This window comes from Taudactylus pleione, unplaced genomic scaffold, assembly GCF_031769625.1.
Source record: "Taudactylus pleione unplaced genomic scaffold, aTauple2 ptg000977l, whole genome shotgun sequence".
Lineage (NCBI taxonomy): Eukaryota > Metazoa > Chordata > Amphibia > Anura > Myobatrachidae > Taudactylus > Taudactylus pleione.
Genome location: NW_028285378.1, coordinates 2,894,685 through 2,918,581, shown reverse-complemented (window position 1 = coordinate 2,918,581; position 23,897 = coordinate 2,894,685). Strand labels below are relative to the sequence as shown.

The 23,897-nt window shown below is 46.4% G+C and overlaps 1 protein-coding gene across 3 annotated transcripts in view; it reads left to right on the top strand.

Moving 5' to 3' along the window:
• MYLK (myosin light chain kinase) overlaps positions 1-23,897 on the top strand; it is an 807,913-nt gene that overhangs the window by 620,672 nt on the left and 163,344 nt on the right. For all 3 annotated transcript variants that reach the window (XM_088460742.1, XM_088460740.1, XM_088460741.1), the window contains one exon: positions 34-1,421. In XM_088460742.1, the coding sequence (XP_088316868.1) occupies positions 34-1,421 (1,388 nt within the window). The remainder of the gene's footprint in view (positions 1-33; positions 1,422-23,897) is intronic.

The following is a 23,897-nucleotide window of genomic DNA, read 5'->3' as shown; positions in this document are numbered from 1 at the left end:
TGCCTCTTTCTCTTTCCTCTTGCTAACACTCAGGCAAAAGGAGCAGCCAGACTTTGCGGAGAGAGATGGATGTGAACATGAAGCTGCACTAAGGTTTTGTGGGTTCACCCAGAGTGAGGACGATCAGGAGAACATTCGTGGTGTACTCAAGAGGAGAGTAGAGGTTAAAGAACATACAGAGGAAAAACTTAGGCAACAAGAAGTAGAGCAGCTGGACTTCCGTAAAGTATTGGGAAAGAAGGTGAGCACAAGAAGTATTTCAGAAGAGAATCTGAAGGACATCCCGGCTGAACAGATGGACTTCAGAGCTAACCTTCAGCGACAGGCCAAGCCCAAGGCCTTGTCAGACGATGAGCGTAAAGTCAATAATCCACAGCAGGTAGACTTCCGTTCAGTCTTAGGAAAAAAGGGCTCTGTCCCAAAGACCCCTGTTCAGGAAAAGGTGTCAGCCAAGCCAGCAACCCCCGACTTCAGGTCATTATTGGGAAACAAGAAGAAATTACCCACTGAGAATGGCAATGCTAACAGCAACAGCACAGAACCCATTGAAAATGCAAAGCCTTTTGGCAAGCAGGAAAAAATAAAAACACAGGTCAAGGAAGAGCAACCAAAACCTGAAGTTAAGGAGGAAAATGCAAAGTCAGTGTTACATCAAGAAAAGTCAAAATCACTGGTCAGTCAGGTAAAAACAAAACCAGCAGTTAATGATGAAAAGCTTAAATCTGTGATCAAGGATCAAAATGTGAAAGCAGTGATCCACCAAGAAAAAGCTAAACCAGTTGTCAAGGATGAAAAGTTAAAACCTGTGGTTAAGGAAGAAAGTTCTAAACCTGTGGTCAAGGAAGAATATTCTAAACCTGTGGTCAAGGAAGAAAATTCTAAATCTGTGGTCAAGGAAGAAAATTCTAAACCTGTGGTCAAGGAAGAAAATTCTAAACCAGTGGTCAAGGTAGAAAATTCTAAACCAGTGGTGAAAATAGAAAATTCTAAACCAGTGGTCAAGGTAGAAAATTCTAAACCAGTGGTCAAAGTAGAAAATTCTAAACCAGCCGTTAAAGAAGACATTTCTAAATCCAAGGACAAGGAAGAAAATTCTAAACCCATGGTCAAGGAAGAGCTATCATCCATAAAGGACAATGCTAAACATGTTGTCAAGGAGGAGAATGCATTACCAGTAGTCAAGGAAGAAAATATTGAGCAAAACTGCTTGTCTGTAGTGGATGGAGAGGTGGCAAACAAGACTGCTCAGAGTGTGGGGACATCGCCGGTTTTCTCAGAGGTTTTGCAGGATGCAAAGTTGGTGGATGGAGAAAAGCTTGTTTTACAGTGCCGTGTCACCTCAGAGCCACCACCAACTATCACATGGACACTCCATGGCAAGGTCATAAAGTCCTCCAAGTTCATTGTGCTCCTCCAAGAAGGTAATTATAAATTTTGGCTGCTGGTGTAAATTGTTTCGACAGGTGTGCTAGCCAGGCTTTATTTAACTACAGTAATATAGGTATTATATAGAGGTGGACAGTGTGCTGGTACTGGCAGAGTGCTTAATACTGTATGTCTGTCTGTGACTTTTTTTAGTATATAATTGTCTGCAACATGTAGAATTGAGTGATTTAACTGTGAGGCAATGTTTTGGAACAGAAAATTTGTATTCAATCATTTGTTTTCAATTTCTTCTGCTGTAATTTTTCAGAGTCATTTTAAGTATCTTTTATTGTAAAATAGACTGCCATTTTCCCTTTTATACAGCAAAACTGCATTCATCTACAACCCACTGCTTGACTGTCAACATGTTGGATAATACTTTGAATGCTTAGTATCTGAGACCATAGACTGGCATATGACACTAGCACAGGGTGTTGATAAAGTACAGTATGATTGGGTTTTTGGCAGTGGTTCGGTATCCCTGATGAGTTGGTGACAGCATGTGAATAATGTGGTAATTGTGTGAGTAAGTGGGATGTTTGTTATCCATTGCTGTCTTAAAGGGAATCCACTATTTCCCACAATAAAGTGATGTAACTTTTTATTGACCTTTTAGAAGTTTAGTTTTAAAACCCATGGTAGTTAATGTTGCCAGTTCTGTCTATGTGGATTAGGGTTTAAGATGGGCATCCACTATACAATTTTCTGTCAGATATCTGTCCAATCTGGCTGGTTGGAATTAAACTTCATACAGTGGGTGTTGAAACGATCAAGAAAAAATGGTTCAACTACAAAATCGAATTCCTTTTTGGTGCACTCTTTTCTGACAATACTATATTGTCAGAAAAGAGTGCACCAAAAAGGAATTCTTTTTAGTAGTTGAACATTTTTTCTTGATTATTTCAACACCCACTGTATGAAGTATACTGTATTTCCCAGTGGTGCACCGCCAACCATTAAAATAGTAGATTAATTTTCAAACCCTTAGATTAGAGGACAAATTAGGTTGGTTTAATATTCTACAAATGTATTAAAAAAATGTTTCCTGTGCAGAATCAACAAAACCCCCCTCCATATATCTAGTCATGGTTGGAATTAAAACCTTGTAATGTATGGGAGCAAATGACAATCGTCCATTTGCTCACAAACACTGGAAAATAGCCAAAAATGGTTGTTCAGACAAATTGGTTAAAATACACAAATCTAACCAATTTGAACAATTTTTTTTGTCCTTTTTTAAAACCATATGATCGACTGTTATTTGCTCCAATACATTACCAGGTCTTCATTCCAACCAGCCAGATTGGACAGATATCTGAAAGAAAATTGTATAGTGGATGCCCAGCTTTAGTCACTCAAAATTGACAGGGGAGGAAGTTGTATCAGTACATTACGGAATCAGTATGAATTACCGCTGGACACCTGGCCGGTGGTTCAAATCCTGACAGCGCCTTGCCGACAGAGGAAGAAATCCCGATCGTCTCTAGGTAAGTATTCACTAACCTAATCTACCCCCTAACCCTAACCCTCCTTTAGGGTGCCTAACCCTAACCTTCACCCCCTGTGCCTAAACCTAACCCCACCTTCCCCGCCGTCTAACCCTAAGTCTCCCGGGAGGGTGCCTAACCCTAAGTCCCCCGGGGGGGTGCCTAACACTAAGTCCCCCCCGGGGGTGCCTATCCCTAACCCTCCCTCCCCCTAGCCTAACCCTAACTTCCCAGTGGGGTGCCTAACCCTAAGTCCCCATCCAGGAGCCCGAAATCTAACCTTTCCCCCCCCGCGCGTGGCTGTACACTGCGGCGCCCGGCATCCGCTCGATCGGGATGCCGGGCACCGGTCTCCCGGCGTCGGTCAAATGACAGGCGTCTAGATTTAGACGCCTGTCCTTCGTCCCTAGTCGGGAATACAATGTCTGGAAGCCGGAGGTCGGCATTCTGTCCGCCGGTTTCCTGAACAAATATCGTATGTTACAGCTGAATATGTTAGAGCTACATAACTAAAGATGATAAGTTAGAATTATCTAATAAATGTAATGCTTGAACTGCAACAAATACTATTCAGTAAATAGAATCCTTTCCTCCTTGTTGTTGCATGGTAAATTTGCTTGAATAATGAAAGATAAATAAAGCTGGAACATGGTGATTTATTAGCAAAAAGGAACAGGAATGTGTTAGAGGCAGAAGCCAGTTGTGTGCACAAGGTTAAAAGTACAACAGACATACCCGGTTGGAGACAGTTCCTAACAATCAGATGTGGATCCTTTGTTTCTCAGTGTGACTGGAATCCCTAATTTCTTACTGTAGAACAGTTTTTGACATGTTCCCAATGATCTAAAAGTTATGTGAATAATTCTGCTTCCATATTACCCATTTTCGCTACCTCTTTAAATTGTTAAATTAGCAAGAATACAAAATTCCTTTTTACTTCCTTCTTTCCAAACAAACTGAATTACTTGGTTTTTTTAAATTAGGCCAATTGTTTTTTGTTCTTTATGTGTAATCCAGTTATATAAATTTGGGCCCACTTTTGTTCCCCATACTCCAATTTTCTAGAATAGGGCAATCAGTGCTCTCCGTAATCCAGGTTTGTATAATCAGGCCTATCTGTGTTCCCCATAATCCAATTCTGTAGAAGCAGGTGCATCTGTGTGCCTCATAATCCAGTTCTGTAGAACTGGCCACATTTTTTTCCCTATAATCCAGTACTCTAGAATCAGGCCAACTGAGTTCCCTGTAATCCATTCCTATAGAAGTCCATCTGTAATACTCATTTAATCCTGTAGAACCAGATCCATCTGTGTTTTCCAACCCAACCGCCAGTATCCCAAAGGTAAGTAGCAGGGTTGGGGGGAGGGTTAGTGTTAGGCACTAGGGGGAGGGTTAGGCACTAAGGGGGGAGTGTCAGGTTTAAGGTACGAGTAGGGGCAGGTTAGGATTATGCTTTAGGGGTGGGAGGTTAGGGCCAGGCACCGGGGAGGGAGGGTTAGAGATAGAGTAGGAAGAGGGGGAGGGTTAGAATGCTGACCGACAAGTGTGGTATTCTAACCCTAATGGGATGCCGGTGTTGTGATTCTGACCGCCGTAATCCCAAGCGCCAGCAACTCGTACCCATCCCCCCTGTAATAAAGTCCTGTATAACCAGGCCATTTTTGTTCTCTGTAATCCAGTCCTGTAGAAACCTACCCATTATTGATTCCCATAATCCAATCCTGTAGAACCAGGCCCATCTGTATTACCATAAACCAAACCTGTAGAATCAGGCCTATTTGTGGTCACCAGAACCAGGCCCATCTGTGTTCCCCATTATCCAGTCCTGTAGGACCAGGCCATCTGTGCTTTCCATAATCCAGTCGGTAGAGCCAGACCTATCTGTGGTCCCATAATACAGACCTGTAGAACCAGGCCCATCTAGGTCCCTAAAATACAGTCCTGTACAATTGGCCCCATCTTTGCTCCCCAGAATCCAATTTTGTCCAACTGTGTTCCCAGTAATCTAGTCCTGTAGAACCGTTCCTTCAAAATTCAGTCCTGTAGCATCAGGCTCATCTATGATCCTTGTTAACTAGTCCTCTAGAACCAGACCCATAATGGTGGGAATTTAATTAACTGAAGTTGCCACTGCAACGGCATGTAAATGCCGGCAACGGCATCAGAACTCTCCCCACATGCACCAGGGTCTCACACTGGACTCTTACATTTTTGCTCATGGGGGCAAGAACATCACTCCTAATTGAATTCTACACAATCTGTGTGCCACATAATCTAGTTTTGTTGAGTCAGGCTATCTTTGTTTCCCGTAATCCATTCTCCTGTAGAACCTAGCATATTTCTGTGCCCCATAATCTAGCCTGCTTTAGGACCATCTGTACTCCCATAATCCAGTCTTGCAGAACCAAGATGTGTGCATCATAATCCAGTCCTGTTAAACCAGCTCATATGTGTTCCTCATAATCCAGCTTTCTATAATCAAGTAATCTGTGTTCCCCATGATTTAGTTCTGTAGAACTGGGCCCACCTGTTTTCTCCTTTCTGTATTCCTGTTTGTTTCCTGTAATCCAGTCCTGAACAACTAGGCCCATCTGTGTTGCCCATAATATAGTACTGTACTTAATCCTGTCCTGTACATCTGAATTCATCTGTGTTCTACATGATCCATTCCTGTTGAAGCAGGCCATGTGTGTTCCCCATAATCTAACCCTGTTGAACCTGGGCCATATGTGTTCTCCATAAATCCAGTCCTGTAGAATCAGGCCAATCAGTGTTCCCCAATATTCAGTCCTGCATAACCAGGCCATAAACCTTCACCATGCTTTTATTTTAAACCAAATACAAGCAACAGCTGGGTCATTCCATGTCAAGAGGACAAGGGGTCCCCACCTGACCATCTCCAATCGCAATACAATTTTACATGAAGGACAGCGTATTTGTCAGTCTAACTTTGGGGACATTTTAGTTCACACTATGCAATAATAACAAAACACCCAGCCCCACTTTGAGGGCCATAGTTTTGCTACTATTGCATATAGTGAACTAAACTTTGGTGGGGACAATTTTCATACTTGGTCCACTTCTCCCACATTCTGCCCACTTCCTAGTGAAGTGGGCAGAATGGGAAGAATATTACCAGGGATCAGCGGGTCCGTGCGTTGGGGGCTTAGCCCCACCCCCTATTTTAAATATCTGGCATTCGCGGCTAATTCCCGCGAGGAGGCAGGGCTTAATGACGCAACCCAGTCAGCCCCCGTCCCCCAACTCTGCCCACCCGCTTCTTCTCCCCAGACTTCTCCAGGGAGAAGAATTTATAAGTCGGCAAGCATGATCCCCACTGAGCAGACTAAGTGACAGGGGCATTGTTATCTGTCTGAATCGTCTTATATAAAGCATATGATATATTTTACTAGCATTTTGGAACACATTGCGTCCAGTTCATGGGACCTTCTGGGAAGGCCCAGGACGGGACCTTATACAGTGTTCGTTCCCCATTATTGTCAGTAAGAGAGCTGTCAGCAGGCTGCGTGCGAGTGACCTGTGCTGTACTACACGTGCCCTAGATTAACACAGTAGGAGACTATAATAGATTTATACAAAAAGAACTTTAATCTCTGCAGCATTACACCATGTTCTAGAATACAGTAGTACTCCCAGCAGCATTTTTCCAGGTCCACTGATACAAAGGTGTCCTCAGCTGCAGTACAATGGTTTCCCAGTTACAGCCATACACTCTCTGCAGCATTATACCGGCATGCATTCGGCATCCTGGCGGTCTGGATGCCGACACTTCTTACCGGTGCCAGAATACCGACGTAAGGTAGGGAGAGGGGGAGGGTTAGCATACCTACCACCAAGTGTCGGTATGTTTACCTTGTCAGGATCCAGGCGTTGGGATTCTGAACGCCTGGATCCTGTCTGTCGGTATTACATACCGATTCCATTATATCAGGTACTCATTTATAGTGTTACACTCAATAGCATTATACCAGGTTCCCAATTACAGTTTTACACAAAGTTCCCAGGTAGTGTTAGCTTGAGCAGTAGTACACCTGGTTGACAATTACATTTATACTTACAGATATATACTCCCAGCTGCAGTATACTAGGTTTCAATTTGAATCAGTACACAAGGGACCTCATTCATAGCCGCTCGCAAAATGCGAGCACTCGCTCTGAATGAGGGCGGCCTCTTCTTTCTAAAGAGCCGGCCTCTTGGCCGCTCGCTAAGCTATGGGTGACCACCCACAGCTTTAGCGAGCGGCCAGGTTGATGGTCGCGATGGTCAAAACTATCGCGACCATCGGGGCTTGCGACGAGACCCTTGGAGTAGGGTCTCGTCTGCTGCAAGCCCCAGTGAGCTTTCGGCTCTAACAGAGCCGGAAGCTCACCACTGACATCACTCGTGATAATACACGATAATACACGTTAGTGAGTTTAATAACTGCAATCTGCCTGAAGAGTGTAGCAATCTCCCTGATAGCACCTTACCCCCATTATGAAGCTGTTATATACAAGATAAAACATAGCTATATACATTTAAATGGGACCATTAGCATCACTTCCCTGCATTGGTTAAGGCACAATGATCCCTATGGCTACGTGCATTTTCTGAGAAGTATCAGTGTGTTTTCATCCTTATTAACTGCTATGGGGCTCTGCTTTGGGGCTGGTTTACATTTGGATGCAAATCAATTTTATGACACGTCTCTCAGATGTAGCAGTACACGTCCACTTTACCACCGCGCTCATAGGTGTTGCTTTCATAATCTCCCTGAAATGCTTTTTCAAAAGTAGGCAAGTAGGATGCAATCTATGAATTTCATTACTACTTTCTCTCATCTGTTCTGAAGGTGGCTCCCAAGACCATAGCTTAATTACTGCATATGATACAGACTCCACCTCTTTACATTTAAATTTGTCACTGAACGGGTCGCATTTTGCCTTCTTTTTGTCCACTCGGCACTACTGCACTAACTCTTATTGCTGCTCTCCTTTAAAATTGTAAAATCCAACATCAACTCTTCATTTTGTATATTGCTTTATATTGTCTATGTTTCTGGTGCTTTTTCTTATGTAGCCATCACTGTTCCTACTACCATGTTGTCTACCTGTGACAGGGCCGAATTAAGACTTGTAGTGGCCCCTAGCAACTAAGTTTTGGGGGCCCCCTGCAATAAAATTGACACCCTGCCACCACTATGTGCCTTACCTTGCCCCACAGTGCCCCCCCTATATGCTACACGGTGCACCCCTCCCAATATGCCCTTGTGCCACTAGTATGCCACATGGTGCCCCCAATTATGCCCCACAGTACCCCCCTGTATGGTATATATACCCCACAGTGCCCCACTGTAAGGTATACAATGCCTCTTCCAGTGGCGTAACTATAAATTTGGTCCCCCCTGCCAAAAAAGTTTCTGGCAGCCCCCCATGGCATTTTTCCTCCTTATAGTAATGTCCCTTACACATTATGCCACACACTGTAATGCCCCTTACACATTATGCCACACTTCCTAATGCCCATTACACATTATGCCACACACCGTAATGCCCTTTGCACAGTATGCCACACACCATAATGCCCATTACACTTTATTCCATACACCATAATGCCCATTGCACATTATGCAACACACCGTAATGCCCATTACACAATATGCCACGCACTGTAATGCCCATTAAACATAATGCCACATACATTTTTGCCCCTGACACCATTTTATGCCCCACAGTAAAGCTTCTAATTACTTTTAAATTACCTGCTCTTTGTCAGGGGTTCCTTCATGCTCGTTGTCAGGGGTTCCATGCTTGTTGTCAGGAGTTCCATTCCATGTTGCCAGAGATGTAATACTCGTTGTCAGGGGTTCTATGCTCGTTACCAGGGGTTTCATGTTCGTTGTCAGGGGTTTCACGGGAGAAGATGCAACTTTATGCATCTTCTCCCGGCAGTGCCAGCGTTCCTGGCACTTCCGGGTAACGCTATGCTCTATGTACTATCCTGACAGACACTAGAGGTCCAGTAGGACCTCTAGCTTCTGTCTCCTCCTAGGCGGCTGCCATTTTTGGAGGGACGTTTTCAGCAGATTCCATGTAGACGGCTAGTTTGCATGGAATCTGCAGCCCCCAGCCACCACGCCACTGCGGGGTCTGTGAGGGCTATTGTTATGCCCTGGCCTCTTCTGTCAACAATGTTGGAGGTGTTTATTAGGGATACATGGATAAACATCGGTTTCCGATGGTACACAACAATTAATGTTTGTCTTTTGATGCTGTTTTCACCATTTGATGGCGGCTTTCCGATTTAAGCCACCATCGAATGGTGTGTAAGCGATGACTGTCCAATGTTAAAATACAGCTGAATTCGGCACGTGTGTAAACTTCGTTCTAGGTGCATGGTGCGAACCATCTGAATATTTTTTTCCCCATTGAATTCTTTTGATGCAATGGTTAGTTACCCTCACATCAAAAGTTTAGATAGCGGAAACCCAGCTATCATTTGATGGTGGGGTTCCGATGTCCTTCCCTATTTTCTGTGAAGGCAGCAGATCTGTTTCTGGGTTGACAGAGGTTGGGAAGTGCAAGCATGAGTCACACAACAAGGCCGCAACTAGGGATGCAAGTGCACCGGGTGCCGGAATGCAGGGGGTGAAAAAGTGCTGACTTACGGTTGCTTAGGGGCTGCAGATTCAGAAAACGGCCATCCAAAAATGGCCACCGCCAAGGAGGAGACAGATGCTAGAGGTCCTTACTGGACCTCTAGTGTCTGTCTCCTCCTTGGCAGTGGCCATTTTTGGATGGCCATTTTCAGCAGATTCCATGCAGACTAGCCGTCTGCATGGACTTTGCTGAAAACGACCATTCAAAAATGGCCGCCGCCGAGGAAGAGACAGACACTAGAGGTCCTACTGGACATCTAGTTCTGTAAGGCCAGTGCAAGTGCCGGGAGAAGATGCTGAAAGCTGCATCTTCTCCTGTGAAACCCCCTGGCAACGAGCATAAACCCCATAGCAATGAGCATGAAACCTCCTGGCAACGAGCATGAGAGCCCAGGCAAGGAGCATGAAACCCCCTGGCAACAAGCATGAAAACCCCCTGGCAACAAGCATAAACCCATAGCAGCGAGCATGAAACCCCCTGGCAACGAGCATGTAACCCCTGGCAACGAGCATAAACCCCATGGCAACGAGCATGTAACCCCTGGCAACGAGCATAAACCCATAGCAATGAGCATGAAACCCCCTGGCAACGAGCATGAAAGCCCAGACAACGAGCATGAAACCCCTGGCAACGAGCATGTAACCCCTGGCAACGAGCATAAACCCCATGGCAATGAGCATGTAACCCCTGGCAACGAGCATGAAATTCCCCTGGCAATGAGCATGTAACCCCTGGCAATGAGCATAAACCCCATGGCAACGAGCATGTAACCCCTGGCAACGAGCATGAAACCCCCTGGCAATGAGCATGGAACCCCTGGTAATGAGCATAAAACCTCTGACAACGAGCAGGTAATTTTAAAGTAATTAGAAGCCTTACTGTGGGGCACAAAATGGTGTCGGGCAAATATGTAAGTGGCACTTTGGTAATAGGCATTACAGTGTGTGGCATAATGTGTAATGGGCATTATGGTGTGTGGAATTATGTATGTCACTATACCAGGGACATTTAACTTCTGCACTGCCTTATGGAGGAGCAAGTACAAAATCCAGGTACGAGAAGGGAGAGAGCGCAAAATTGCTGCCTTGCACCGGGTGACAGATATCCTAGTTTTCGGCCCTGCACACAAACCGCATTATTGCCAACAGTTGATTACAATTTCTGCACACAGAACATGGGAAGTGGAACTGTGCAAACTGTTATTATTGCAAAACAGGAACGTTGGCAGCGACATATAAAGGAGGCACTAGTGGAATAAGATTCCGCTACATCCAGGAATTTACATGAACCCCATCTTCCTCCGCCTATTGGTGGCATCTCCTTTCTGACAATGGTGCTAAATCTGCGACGTGCAATATTATACGCTCCACTTATATAAATCCTTTGATACCATTAATTCTTTTATACTGTAGACAAGGTCTTATGTGCAACTTTTGCTCATGTTGAGTGGAAAACATTTCCTTTTGAGGTTAATGAGAGAGGGTTAATTACACAGGACAATCCTGTTTTCTGAACTCCGGGAAAATCTGTCTGAGGTCAGCATGGGCAAGGCGGAAGAAATACCAGATGATTGTAGGGACAGATCTGGAGTCCAGCCCAGCATTAAAGACTCAAATATGTGAGTTTAGATTCTTATCTTAATGTAACATGTTCCTTCTGCTTGTTTACTAGTCCGGTACAGCAGAATGATACTGGCTCTCTCCCACTAGTGCAGGAAATTAATTAATTACATAGAATTTCAACATAGCGGTTCTGGAACTGGAAATGGCCAGCATGCCCACCCTACCTTTATGCTATACAGATAATGTCTGCGAAGGGCACCTACCCTAGATTTATCACCTGTGTGACATAGGTCTGACATGCTGGAACAGCTAAAGAGCGAAAAGTCACCCACTTCCTCCTCTGTGACAGACAATCCTCATTCAGGGATGTGTTACACAAGGTATTAATGAGTCCTGAAACTGACATCTGTTACAGAAGTGCTACAATTAATATTTGTATGTGTTGTTTCCAAACAGTGCATAATAAAGAAGAAACACAACTGTGATTTGACTGTGGCCATTGCCCAACACTAAGGGGCTGCCACTAACTCAATACCCAGTTTCCATGCTAATAATGCTTCACACATTTTGTCTTCATGTTAATCGTCAGTCAAATTTGTAGGGCGAACATGAAAAATCACGTTCTATTCCTTGGTCCTGACTGCTCCGCCGTTTTGTCGTCAAGACATCACATGCTACGGCCCTGTCTATTCTTCTCAGACAATATATTTGATTTTGCATGAAATTATCACCTGACTCTGCTCACCACATTTTAGATGGTTAAAAGATTGAGGGGTCTATTTACTAAGCAGTGTTAGGAGACAGAGTGAAAAGTGATAAGAAAATGATAAGGTTCCAGCCAATCAGCTCCCAACTGCCATCTCACAGGCTGTGTTTGAAAAATGACAGTTGGGAGCTGTTTGGCTGGCACCTTATCACTTTCTTATCACTTTTCACTCTGTTTCCTAACACTGCTTAGTAAATAGACCCCTGAGGGGCATATGTAGTTATCACAATCTATAACTCAGATGCACATGGGATGTGATAAATTCACTCAAAATCGCAATCGATATATGAATACAACATAAGGATGTATCAAATATCGCATGCAGGGACAGAGCTTGTGAGAAAGCTCTGTCGCTACGAATTCCCTAGCCGCACTTCTTAGGGAATTTTTTGCGAAAAATTCCCTGAAAGTGTAATCACGCATGTACCACTTGCTACCCCCTCCCCAGCGATTCCCCCCTCACCCCTGCTAAACTAACACTTACCTGCACCAAGGGGATCTGTGATCTAGTGAGCTCCTGTGTGACCCCGGTCAGCTGATCGCTGGGCTCCTGCCCCAGCATCTCCGTTTACAGAACAGAGCAGAAGCCTGGAGATCAACTGACCTAAGCCACAGAGGAGCTCACTGGATTACCTATCACCGGTCCACGGGATGCAGGTGTGTTTTTTTTTCTTTACATTTTTTTTTTTTTTTTACAGTGATTAGCTTGTGGTCTATTTAGACACACAAGCTGATCACAGGCATCGGCTGCTATCTCTGCTCTGCCTGCATACTTGCCTACATTTGAAAAGCATTTCAGGAAGATTGTGAAAGCAGCACCTACAGTATGAGTGCTGCGTTAAGGTGGACTTGTACTACTACCAGTGGCGTAACTAGGGGGGGTCGGGCAGGGTGCGTGCCCTGGGAGCCGTTGGACCGGCGGCGCGGGGGGGCGCTGCCGGCCACAGTCCGGCCCGCCCTAGTTAGCCACCAGTGTAGCGCCGACCGCAGTGAAGTGCGGTCAGCGCTACACATTTACACAGGACCAGCGCTAGGCTTCCAGCGCCGGTCCTGTGCTGCACAGCTGAGCCCGTTCCCTCTCCTTGAGCGCTTGCCCAATAGCGCTAGGAGGTGGGCTCAGGCTGTGCATAACACACGCATCGCCGCCAGCGCAGCAGCCAATGAGAGTCAGATAAACTCTCATTGACTGCTGCAGCACCCACTGCAAGAGCTGGGCTTCCGTCCGGCTCCTGCAGTGGGTAATGGGACACACGTCATGACATCATGATGTCTCTCCCATAATGCTGAGCGCGCCAGCCCGGGAGGACTGGCGGGCGGCGGGAGCGGTGTCACGGTCCGGAGCAGCAGCGTGGATTCAGGTAAGTATATTTTTATATATATATTTTTTAAACCTGTCTGCACTTCTGGGGGCACAACGGGGGAGGGGGGTGGCTACTACTGGGGGGACCTCTACTGGGGGTGGGGGCACAACGGGGGAGGGGTGGCTACTACTGGGGGCACCATTATTGGGAGGACCTCTACTGGGGGGGCTACTACTGGGGGCACTTATTCGGGAGGGGGAACCTCTACTGGGGACTACTACTTGGGGGGGGAACTACCACTGGGGGCATTATAAAAGGGGCCTACTACTAGAGGCACTGCACTGGGGGGACCACTATTGGGGGCAATAATAGGAAGGGCCACTACAGGGGGCACTGGATAGGGGGGGGATCACTACTGGGTGCCTGCATAAGGGGAGCTACTACTGGGAAAACTGCATAGGGAGGACTACTGCTGGGGACACTATATAAAGGGCACTGCATAGGGGGGGGACTACTACTGGGGGCACTATATAAAGGGCACTGCATAAGGGGATACCGCTACTGGGCGCACTGCATTGTGGGGACTGCTACTGGGGGCACTGCATAAGGGGGAGCACTACATGGGGCACTGCATTTGGGGGGCCACTACTGGGGGTACTGAGTAAGGGGAACTAATTGGGGGCTGTATAAGAGGGACCACTACTGGGGATACTGTATAAGGGGCACTACTATGGGCCTGCATAAGAGGGACCACAACTGCATACTGGGGGTACTGTATAAGGGGTACTACTGGGGTTAAGGTGCATATGGATAGGAATGTTCAGCGTGAAAATAAAGGGGTGTGTCATGTTGACACGCCCCATTTTGAAGTGACCATGCCCATTTTTTTGCTGCGTGCGCACATCGGGGGGGGGGGGCTTTTCAAATTTGCCCTGGGCTCCAAATACCCTAGTTACGCCACTGACTACTACATCTGAGAGGCGTGTCATAACAAGCCCCAAAGCAGTTAGTAAGATCTGCTTGTTGATGAAAACACACTGATACTTTTCAGGGCTTGATCATGTATTGTGTTTCACAATATGGGTTGGGTACGGGATTCCAGCGGTTGGGATGTTGGTGGTCAGAATACCGTCAGCAGCATCCCGACAATCAGGATCGAGACACCTGCAGGTAAGTCCCCTTACCCTCCCCCTAATCCAGCTTTTCTGTAGCCTAACCCTCCCCCTCCCCGCAGCCTAACTCTCCCCCCTGCAGCCTAACCCTAACCCTCCCCCTAGTACCTAACCTTAAACCTAACCCTCCCCCTAACCCTAATACTTACCATTGGGATTCTGGTGCCAGGATTCCGGCTGCTGTTGGGATTCCAGCACTGGTATTCTGAGCGCCGGCATCCCATTCCATATAAGTGTCCACAATAAACCTTTGATTAGGGAAAGGAAATGGGATATCAGTAGGCGCTATCAAAAAGCAGCTAGTTCAAATGGAGGTGTCAACGTAGGCGCTATCAAAAGCAGCTAGTTCAAACGGAGGTGTCAACTCCTAGCAATAGATAGAGAGAGAAAAATGGGTATGAACAGCGCTAAGATACTAGATGGATATATCAATGTTGTGATAAGCAATTGTAAATATATATAATATAAAAATCTTCACCATCAAAGTAGAGAAAATATATAAATATATACCATCAGTATAAATTATAATTAATCATAGGTGTCTATACGGCTTGATTGAAAATATCAATTTATTAAGAATAAAAATATTTAGTGAGCATATAATTCATAGATATTGAATGTCATAGTATAAACAATAGTGAATATACGAGTTGATAACAATAAAATAATAATAAAAACAATCTTAAATATAAAATAATAAAAATAAAAAAGAGGATATAATATTAGTCCAAAAAAATCCTAAAGAAAATGTCCATATGAGTTGAGTGGATTAAAAAATATATTAAAATTGATTGAACATGAGAAATGAATCTGAAAGAGCAGTCTCGGATCCACACGTGTAGGCCAGTGACTGTTGTGTATTAACTTACCTATTAATATTTCCATCAAGACTTATATGAAAATGCATGTAGCCATAGGAGTATGCTTCGCGCCACTATAACTCTTCCTGCTTCGCCTCTGTACCAAGGCGAAGCAGGAAGCAGTACTCGTTTGCTGGAGTGGGGGAGTGAAAGCTCCCCCCTCCGGCGATCCCTGCCAGAGCCCACAGCGCATCAGCCTAGTGCATGCCACATATTATTTTAACCAGCAGAACTGCTTGTGCATCTTATTCGCATCGCTGTACTAATAAGACACATCAGAAGGTAAAAAATCACGCCTTGGCATGGCGTGACTAGAAGAGCTGTTTAATGCTCAAGGAGGCTAGATGTATGACCATAGTTGCCTACCCTCCCGAATCTTGCGGGAGACTCCCGCTTCACTGCAGAGTCTCCCGCTATCACGGAATGTTTAACAAAATCCCGGATTCTATACTGACCGGTAGGGAATCCAGACTGCGCATGGGACACGAACTGGATGAGACGGCATGACGTGTGACGTCTGACATCTGAATACTAGCCACCCCGCCTCCTCAGAGGAGAAGTCTAATCTGCCTCCTCTCCTGCCTCTGGACCTCCCACTGGCACCGAGGGTTAGGCAGTGCAGACTGGCTCTTTCACCCCGCATCGATCCGTACCCGGACTGCCTGCAGTCAGTGCTTACAAGTACTGAAGAAATGGCTGGTGCTGTTTCTCCTGGTCCGCCCCGGCTCCTCCTTCACCGGCCACTGTCACATCACAAACTCCGGAGGTCCCCATCCCTCACAGGCTCACACTGCTCTGCTGCTGCCTCTGAAAACACTGTTCTGATGGCAGCCATGGTCAGTACCTCAATGCAAGTTTTCCCTCTCCAAACATTTCCTCAGGACTCCCAAATAGTCTGCAGTGCAGTCAGTCTCTCCTCAGCCCCCGGCGCGTGCCAGCTTTATTCCCGTGCCACTGTCCCTCTCCTTTTATGGTCTGTCCTCCACCTCCAGCCACACTAACGGGCAGGCAGGGCTCCCCATCTTAAGTCCGGTGAGAGAGTCCCCGCCATGATCCCCACTACCATCAAACAGGCTGGCTGGGGAAAATCAATAAACCTTTTGGGAGAAGGGGTGGGGGCAATAATATAAAGAAGGTACAATAACAGCCACTTTACTATAATTATAATAAAGTAATTATACATTAAAGTAATTATACAATTTTAACATATGTATTTACACATATTCAAGGGCACACTAGTACAGGTGGTGCTCCCAGAATCGGGGGTACCACACCTACCCTTCTGCATCCGCTACCCCAAAATGTTTAACAAAACCCCGGATTCCACACTGTCCCGTAGGGTTTCCGGTCTGCGAACGTGCAAGTCCAGATGGGATAGGTGCTGGATGAGAGGACGTCATGACGAACGACATTGGATACTGTCTGCTGGCCACAGCGGAATTGTGTGTAGTGGTGGCCGCCTCTCCAGCAGCATAGACATGCACAAAACCTCCCCATCCACCACTAGTTAGTAATTGCATTATAATTGTACCCTCCAGGTATGATAGCCACATATATCTACATGGGTGTTACTAGACTCCTATAGGCGGTGCTGGACACGCCCCTCCAGTGGTGCACACCTTAATGAAGCTAGTCACTCCTTTGGGCGGAGCATGGCACATCCGTCAGCAGTGCGGCGCACACTACGACGGACGAATCTCCCTGAAACTAGTTTTCAAAAGTAGGCAAGTATGATGAGGACACATCTGTATTCTGACAGCAGTAAATATGTGATATGTCATTTACCACCCGCACAATAGTAAATTAGTGGCACAAAAACTCTCTTGCAAGTTTTTATTTTGAGTTCCATGCAAAAAATGCCCAATTGTGACTGTCCAAGTATGGATCTGTATGCCTGCGTATCCACATCTGTATTTGAGTTGCATGCAATTTAAGATATTTGCAACCCTCTAACCTACATATAGATGAGTCTGGCACAAGTGTTTGTCAGTTATCACCATAAACTCAAAAACTGCACCCATCTTGAGTAGGCCCAGAAGTTTAATTGAATTTAAAAGCAGCATGTAACACAAGCTCCATGCGCGTGCTTAACCTGCATCTACACGCCTGATACACATGTACGTAGATGTCCCTGAACAACCACTCACAGCACAAGATACATGCAGCGTAAAATACTTTCAGGGAGATTGTGAAAGCAGCACCTATGAGCGCAGTGGTAAAGTGGACTGTACTGCGACATCTGAGAGGCGTGTCATAAAACTGATTTACATCCACATGTAAATGAGCCCCAAAGCAATTAGTAAGATCTATTTGTTGATGAAAACACACTGATACTTCTCAGAAAATACATGTAACCAAAGAGATCACTGTGCCTTATAACCAATGCAGGGAAATTATACTAATGATCCCATTTGAATTAGGGGTGTGCACCGGCCACTTTTCGTGTTTTGGTTTTGGATCTGGATCTTTCTTCGTGTTTTGGATCTGGATTGGTTTTGCCAAAACCACCCTTCCGTGTTTTGGGTTCTGGGTTTTGTGTTTTGGATCTGTATTTTTTTTTAAAAAAGCATAAAAACAGCTAAAATCACAGAATTTGTAGGTTTTTCTGCTCCTATGCTATTATTAACCTCAATAACCTTAATTTCCACTCATTTCCAGTCTATTCTGAACACCTCACACCTCACAATAGTGTTTTTATGTCCAAAAGGTTGCACCGAGGTAGCTGGATGACTATGCTAAGCGACACGAGTGGGCGGCACAAACACGTAACCCATCTAGGCGTGATACTGCAGTGGCAGACAGGATGGCAGTTTGAAAAACTAGGCCCCAAACTGTACATAATGCAAAGAAAAAAAAGAGGTGCAAGATGGAATTGTCCTTGGGCCCTCCCACCCACCCTTATGTTGTATAAACAGGACATGCACACTTTAACAAACCAATCATTTCAGCGCCAGGGTCTGCCACACAACTGTGGCTGAAATGATTGGTTCGTTTGGGCCCCCACAAAACAAGCTGGCAATTAATGTGTCCCTGCACAAACTGGCTCTATGGAGGCAAGATGTCATCCTCATCCTCCTCATCCACCGATTCCTCACCCTCTTCAGTGTGTACATCCTCATCCTCACAAAGTATTAACTCGTCCCCACTTGAATCCACCACCACAGGTCCCTGTGTACGTTCTGGAGGCTGGTCTCCCTGGAAGAGCTGATAATTCATTTTGATGAACATCATCTTCTCCACATTCTGTGGAAGCAACCTCCTACGCCTTTCGCTGACAAGGTTCCCGGCTGCACTAAACACTCTTTCGGAGTACACACTGGAGGGGGGGCAACTCAGGTAAAATAGAGCCAGTTTGTACAGGGGCCTCCAAATTGCCTCTTTTTCCTGCCAGTACAGGTATGGACTGTCTGACATGCCTACTTGGATGCTGTCACCGATGTAATCCTCCACCATTCTGTCAATGGTGACAGTATCATATGCAGTGACAGTAGACATGTCAGAAATTGTTGCCAGGTCCTTCAGTCCGGACCAGATGTCCAAACTTGGTCCTGCCTGCCCTGCATCACCGCCAGCGGGTTGCTTAGGATACCTAAGTTTTTTCCTGGCAGCCCCAGTTGCGGGAGAAAATGAAGAAGGAGCCGTTGACGTGTCACGTTCCGCTTCAGCTGACAGTGTGTTCACCAGCAGGTCTTTGCACCTCTGCAGGCTTGTGTCGGCCGGAAAGAGAGACACCACATAGGCTTTAAACCTAGGATCGAGCACGGTGGCCAAAATGTAGTGGTCTGATTTCAACAGATTGACCACCCTGGAATCCTGGCAAAGCGAATGAAGGGCTTCATCCACAAGTCCCACATGCCGAACGGAATCGCTCTGTCTTAGCTCCTCCTTCACTTTCTCCAGCTGCTTCTGCAAAAGCCTGATGAGGGGAATGACCTGACTCAAGCTGGCAGTGTCTGAACTGACTTCACGTGTGGCAAGTTCGAAGGGCTGGAGAACCTTGCACAACACGGAAATCATTCTCCACTGCGCTTGAGTCAGGTGCATACCCCCTCCTTTGCCTATGTCATAGGTGGATGTATAGGCTTGTATGGCCTTTTGCTGCTCCTCCATCCTCTGAAGCATATAGAGGGTTGAGTTCCACCGCGTCACAACCTCTTGCTTCAGGTGATGGCGGGGCAGGTTCAAGAGTGTTTGCTGGCGCTCCAGTCTTCGGCACGCAGTCGCTGAATGGCGAAAGTGGCCAGAAATTTTTCGGGCCACCCAAAGCGTCTCCTGCACGCCCCTGTCGCTTTTCAGAAAATTCTGCACCACCAAGTTTATTGTGTGAGCAAAACATGGGACGTGCTGGAATTTGCCCAGATGTAATGCCCGCACAATATTGGTGGCGTTGTCAGATATCACAAATCCCCAGGAGAGTCTAAGTGGGGTAAGCCACTGGGCGATGATTTCCCTCAGTTTCTCTAAGAGGTTGTCGGCGGTGTGCCTCTTACTGAAACCGGTGATACACAGCGTAGCCTGCCTTGTAACGAGCTGGCGTTTCTGAGATGCTGCTACTGGTGACGCTGCTGCTGTTGCTGCGTAAGGTGATACATCTACCCAGTGGGCTGTCACAGTCATATAGTCCTTAGTCTGCCCTGTTCCACTTGTCCACATGTCCGTGGTTAAGTGGACATTGTGCACAACGGCATTTTTCAGGACACTGAGGACACTTTTTCTGACGTTTCTGTACAGTCTCGGTATCGCCTGCCTAGTGAAGTGGAATCTAGACGGGATTTGGAACCGGGGACACACTACCTCCATCAATTGTCTAAATCCCACTGCACTAATGGCGGATACCGGACGCACGTCTAACACCAACATAGCAGTCAAGGCCTCAGTTATACGTTTTGCTTCAGGATGACTGCTGTCGTACTTCATCCTCCTCGCTAAGGACTGTTGGAGGGTCAATTGTTTAGTAAAAGTAGTGGTGTTCCTACTTCCTCTCTGGGATGATGAACGACTCCCAGCAGCAGCAACAGCAGCAGCGGCAGCAGTAGGCGTAGCAATGCAGGATCCTCCGGAGGAATCCCGGATAGGAGAGTCAGTCATGCCAGTGACATGGCCTGCAGGACTACTTCCGATCCTGACTAAGGAGGAAATTGACGAGGAGGGAGTTGACGGTGTGGTTTGCAGGCGCTTGGATACAACAGGACAACAGGATTTAGGTGTCCCTGGACTGCTTACGGTCTTAGCCAAAGTTTCTGAACTTGACAGTAACTTATTATGAACGCGCTGCAGGTGCCGTATAAGGGAGGATGTTCCTAGGTGGTTAACGTCCCTACCCCTACTTATTCCACCTTTACATAAGGTACATATGGCAAGACAGTTGTTGTCCGGATTTGGATAGAAATATTGCCAGACCAAAGAGGTGGAATGTTTGGTCTTCTGCCCAGGCATGACCGTGATGGGCTTTTTCATCCCACGGACAACAACTGTCTCCCCCGGAGCCTGATTTAAACAAACCACATCACCATCAGAATCCTCCTCGCCAACTTCCTCCTCAGCGCCAGCTACACCAGTATCCTCATCCTGTTGTACTTCAACAGTGACATCTTCAATTTGCATATCAGCAAGTGGACTGTGGGTGCTCCTTTCAGCACTTGCAGGGGGCATGCAAATGGTGGAAAGAGCCACCTCTTCCCGTCCAGTGCTGGGAAGGTCAGGCATCGCAACCACCACCACACTTGGACTCTCCTTGGGGATTTGTGATATCTTCTTAGAAAGCACAGTTCTTCGCTGTGCTTTTGCCAGCTTAACTCTTTTGATTTTTTCAGTGAGAGGAGGGCTTCCATCGTCATGTGAAGCTGAACCACTAGTCATGAACATACTAGGGATCGACCTTAGCCGTTCCTTGCCACTCCGTGTCGTAAATGGCATATTGGCAAGTTTACGTTTCTCTTCAGCTGATTTAAATGTTTTTTTCAAGGTCATTTTCCTGAACTTTGTCATTTGGGATTGTATGTGCCCTCTACTATAACATTGGGCATCGGCCTTGGCAGACGACGTTGATGGCATGTTATCGTCTATGTCATGACTAGTGGCAGCAGCTTCAGCACTAGGAGGAAGTGGTTCTTGATCTTTCTCTATTTTATTTTTATCGGAGAAAGTTTGGTCCTCCATTTATGTTATATCGATTTGATATATACGTGCGGCTAAACACAGAAAATATTTCTTTATTTTTGCTGGAGAGTAGTGCACTTTGTGGGTTACACCAACCTTTAAGAAATGAGCCAGCCGGCCCTTTACTTATGGGACACAGGCGCACGCTTGGCGCTGCTCCTTTGTTGATGCACGTGCGGCTACTGCGCACACAATTCACAAACACACAAAAAATATAATTTTTTTGGTTTGAACTGGAGTGTACTTTCGGGGGTTACAGCACCCTTTAACGGTCAAGCCAGCCGGCCCTTTACTTATGACACAGGCGCACGCTTGGCACTACTTTGTTGATGCACGTGCGGCTACTGCGCACACAATTCACAAACACAGAAAATAATTTTTTTTTTGGTTTGGACTTGAGTGTACTTTCGGGGGTTACAGCACCCTTTAACGGTCAAGCCAGCCGGCCCTTTACTTATGACACAGGCGCACGCTTAGCACTACTTTGTTGATGCACGTGCGGCTACTGCGCACACAATTCACAAACACAGAAAATAATTTTTTTTTCGGTTTGGACTGGAGTGTACTTTCGGGGGTTACAGCACCCTTTAACGGTCAAGCCAGCCGGCCCTTTACTTATGACACAGGCGCACGCTTGGCACTACTTTGTTGATGCACGTGCGGCTACTGCGCACACAATTCACAAACACAGAAAATAATTTTTTGGGGGGTTTGGACTGGAGTGTACTTTCGGTGGTTACAGCACCCTTTAACGGTCAAGCCAGCCGGCCCTTTACTTATGACACAGGCGCACGCTTGGCACTACTTTGTTGATGCACGTGCGGCTACTGCGCACACAATTCACAAACACAGAAAATAATTTTTTTTTTGGTTTGGACTGGAGTGTACTTTCGGGGGTTACAGCACCCTTTAACGGTCAAGCCAGCCGGCCCTTTACTTATGACACAGGCGCACGCTTGGCACTACTTTGTTGATGCACGTGCGGCTACTGCGCACACAATTCACAAACACAGAATATTATTTTTTTTTTGGTTTGGACTGGAGTGTACTTTGGGGGTTACAGCACCCTTTAACGGTCAAGCCAGCCGGCCCTTTACTTATGACACAGGCGCACGCTTGGCACTACTTTGTTGATGCACGTGCGGCTACTGCGCACACAATTCACAAACACAGAAAATATTTTTTTTTTGGTTTGGACTGGAGTGTACTTTGGGGGTTACAGCACCCTTTAACGGTCAAGCCAGCCGGCCCTTTACTTATGACACAGGCGCACACTTGGCACTATTTTGTTGATGCACGTGCGGCTACTGCGCACACAATTCACAAACACAGAAAATAATTTTTTTGGGGGTTTGGACTGGAGTGTACTTTGGGGGTTACAGCACCTTTAACGGTCAAGCCAGCCGGCCCTTTACTTATGACACAGGCGCACGCTTGGCACTACTTTGTTGATGCACGTGCGGCTACTGCGCACACAATTCACAAACACAGAAAATATATTATTTTTTTAGCACTTGGGGGGAGCACCCCTGATGGACAGAGCACCCCCTGGACAACACTACAGCACCCCTTTAGGACTGGGACACTGCACAGGACTTTGGAGTGGACACAGCCCCTATGGAGAACTGACTGCACAACACAGTCCAGCCAGCCCCTATGGACTTTGAAGTAGTGGACACAGCCCCTATTAACAACAGCAGCACAGCACAACACAGCCAGCCCCTATGGACTTTGAAGTAGTGGACAACAGCAGCACTACAGTACACTACACTACACAGCCCTAACTCCCACCCTCCCTCTTCACTGTCCACAGCCGAGTGAGAAAATGGCGCTGACGCGGGTACCTTATATAGGATCCAAAACCCGCGAGACTCGGAAGGCGGGATGATGACGTTTTGCCTCGATTTCAGATCCGAGTCAGGTGGGAAAAGTCGAGCCTGACTCGGATCGGACTCGGATCGGGGGGGCTCGGGGGGGTTTGGATTTCAGAAATCCGAACCCGCTCACCCCTAATTTGAATGTAAATATATCTGTTTTTTTCTTTTATATAACAGTGTCATAATGGGGGTAAGGTGAAATGAGGGAGATTGGTAGACTCTTCAGGGAGACAAGGAGATTGCTGCTATTTCAGGGAGTATGACATAAAGGCTTTGTATTTACCGAAGCGTATCATGGTTTGCAGGAAGACACATAGCTTTCTTCTCCCTGCAAAAAGACTTCAATTATCCCCCACTGTTAAGTAACAGAGAATGTTTTTTTTATTAGCACTTTATTTGCAGCTCTGTGGGAAACCTCAATTTATGGGCCCTGAAAGGGAAGTCCTTACTGCAAAGTGGACATGCAAAATGGGAACATAGGGCCTGATACTGGGCCTGATTCAGATCCGTTTGCAAGCGCTGAGCGCTCGCAACTGGGTCTATGTTTGCCCAGCCGGCTCCGTTGTGCGCATGCGCGAGCCCCGGCTAGCGACTGGTGCTCTTTCGTTCCGGGTCTCGCACCAAAGGG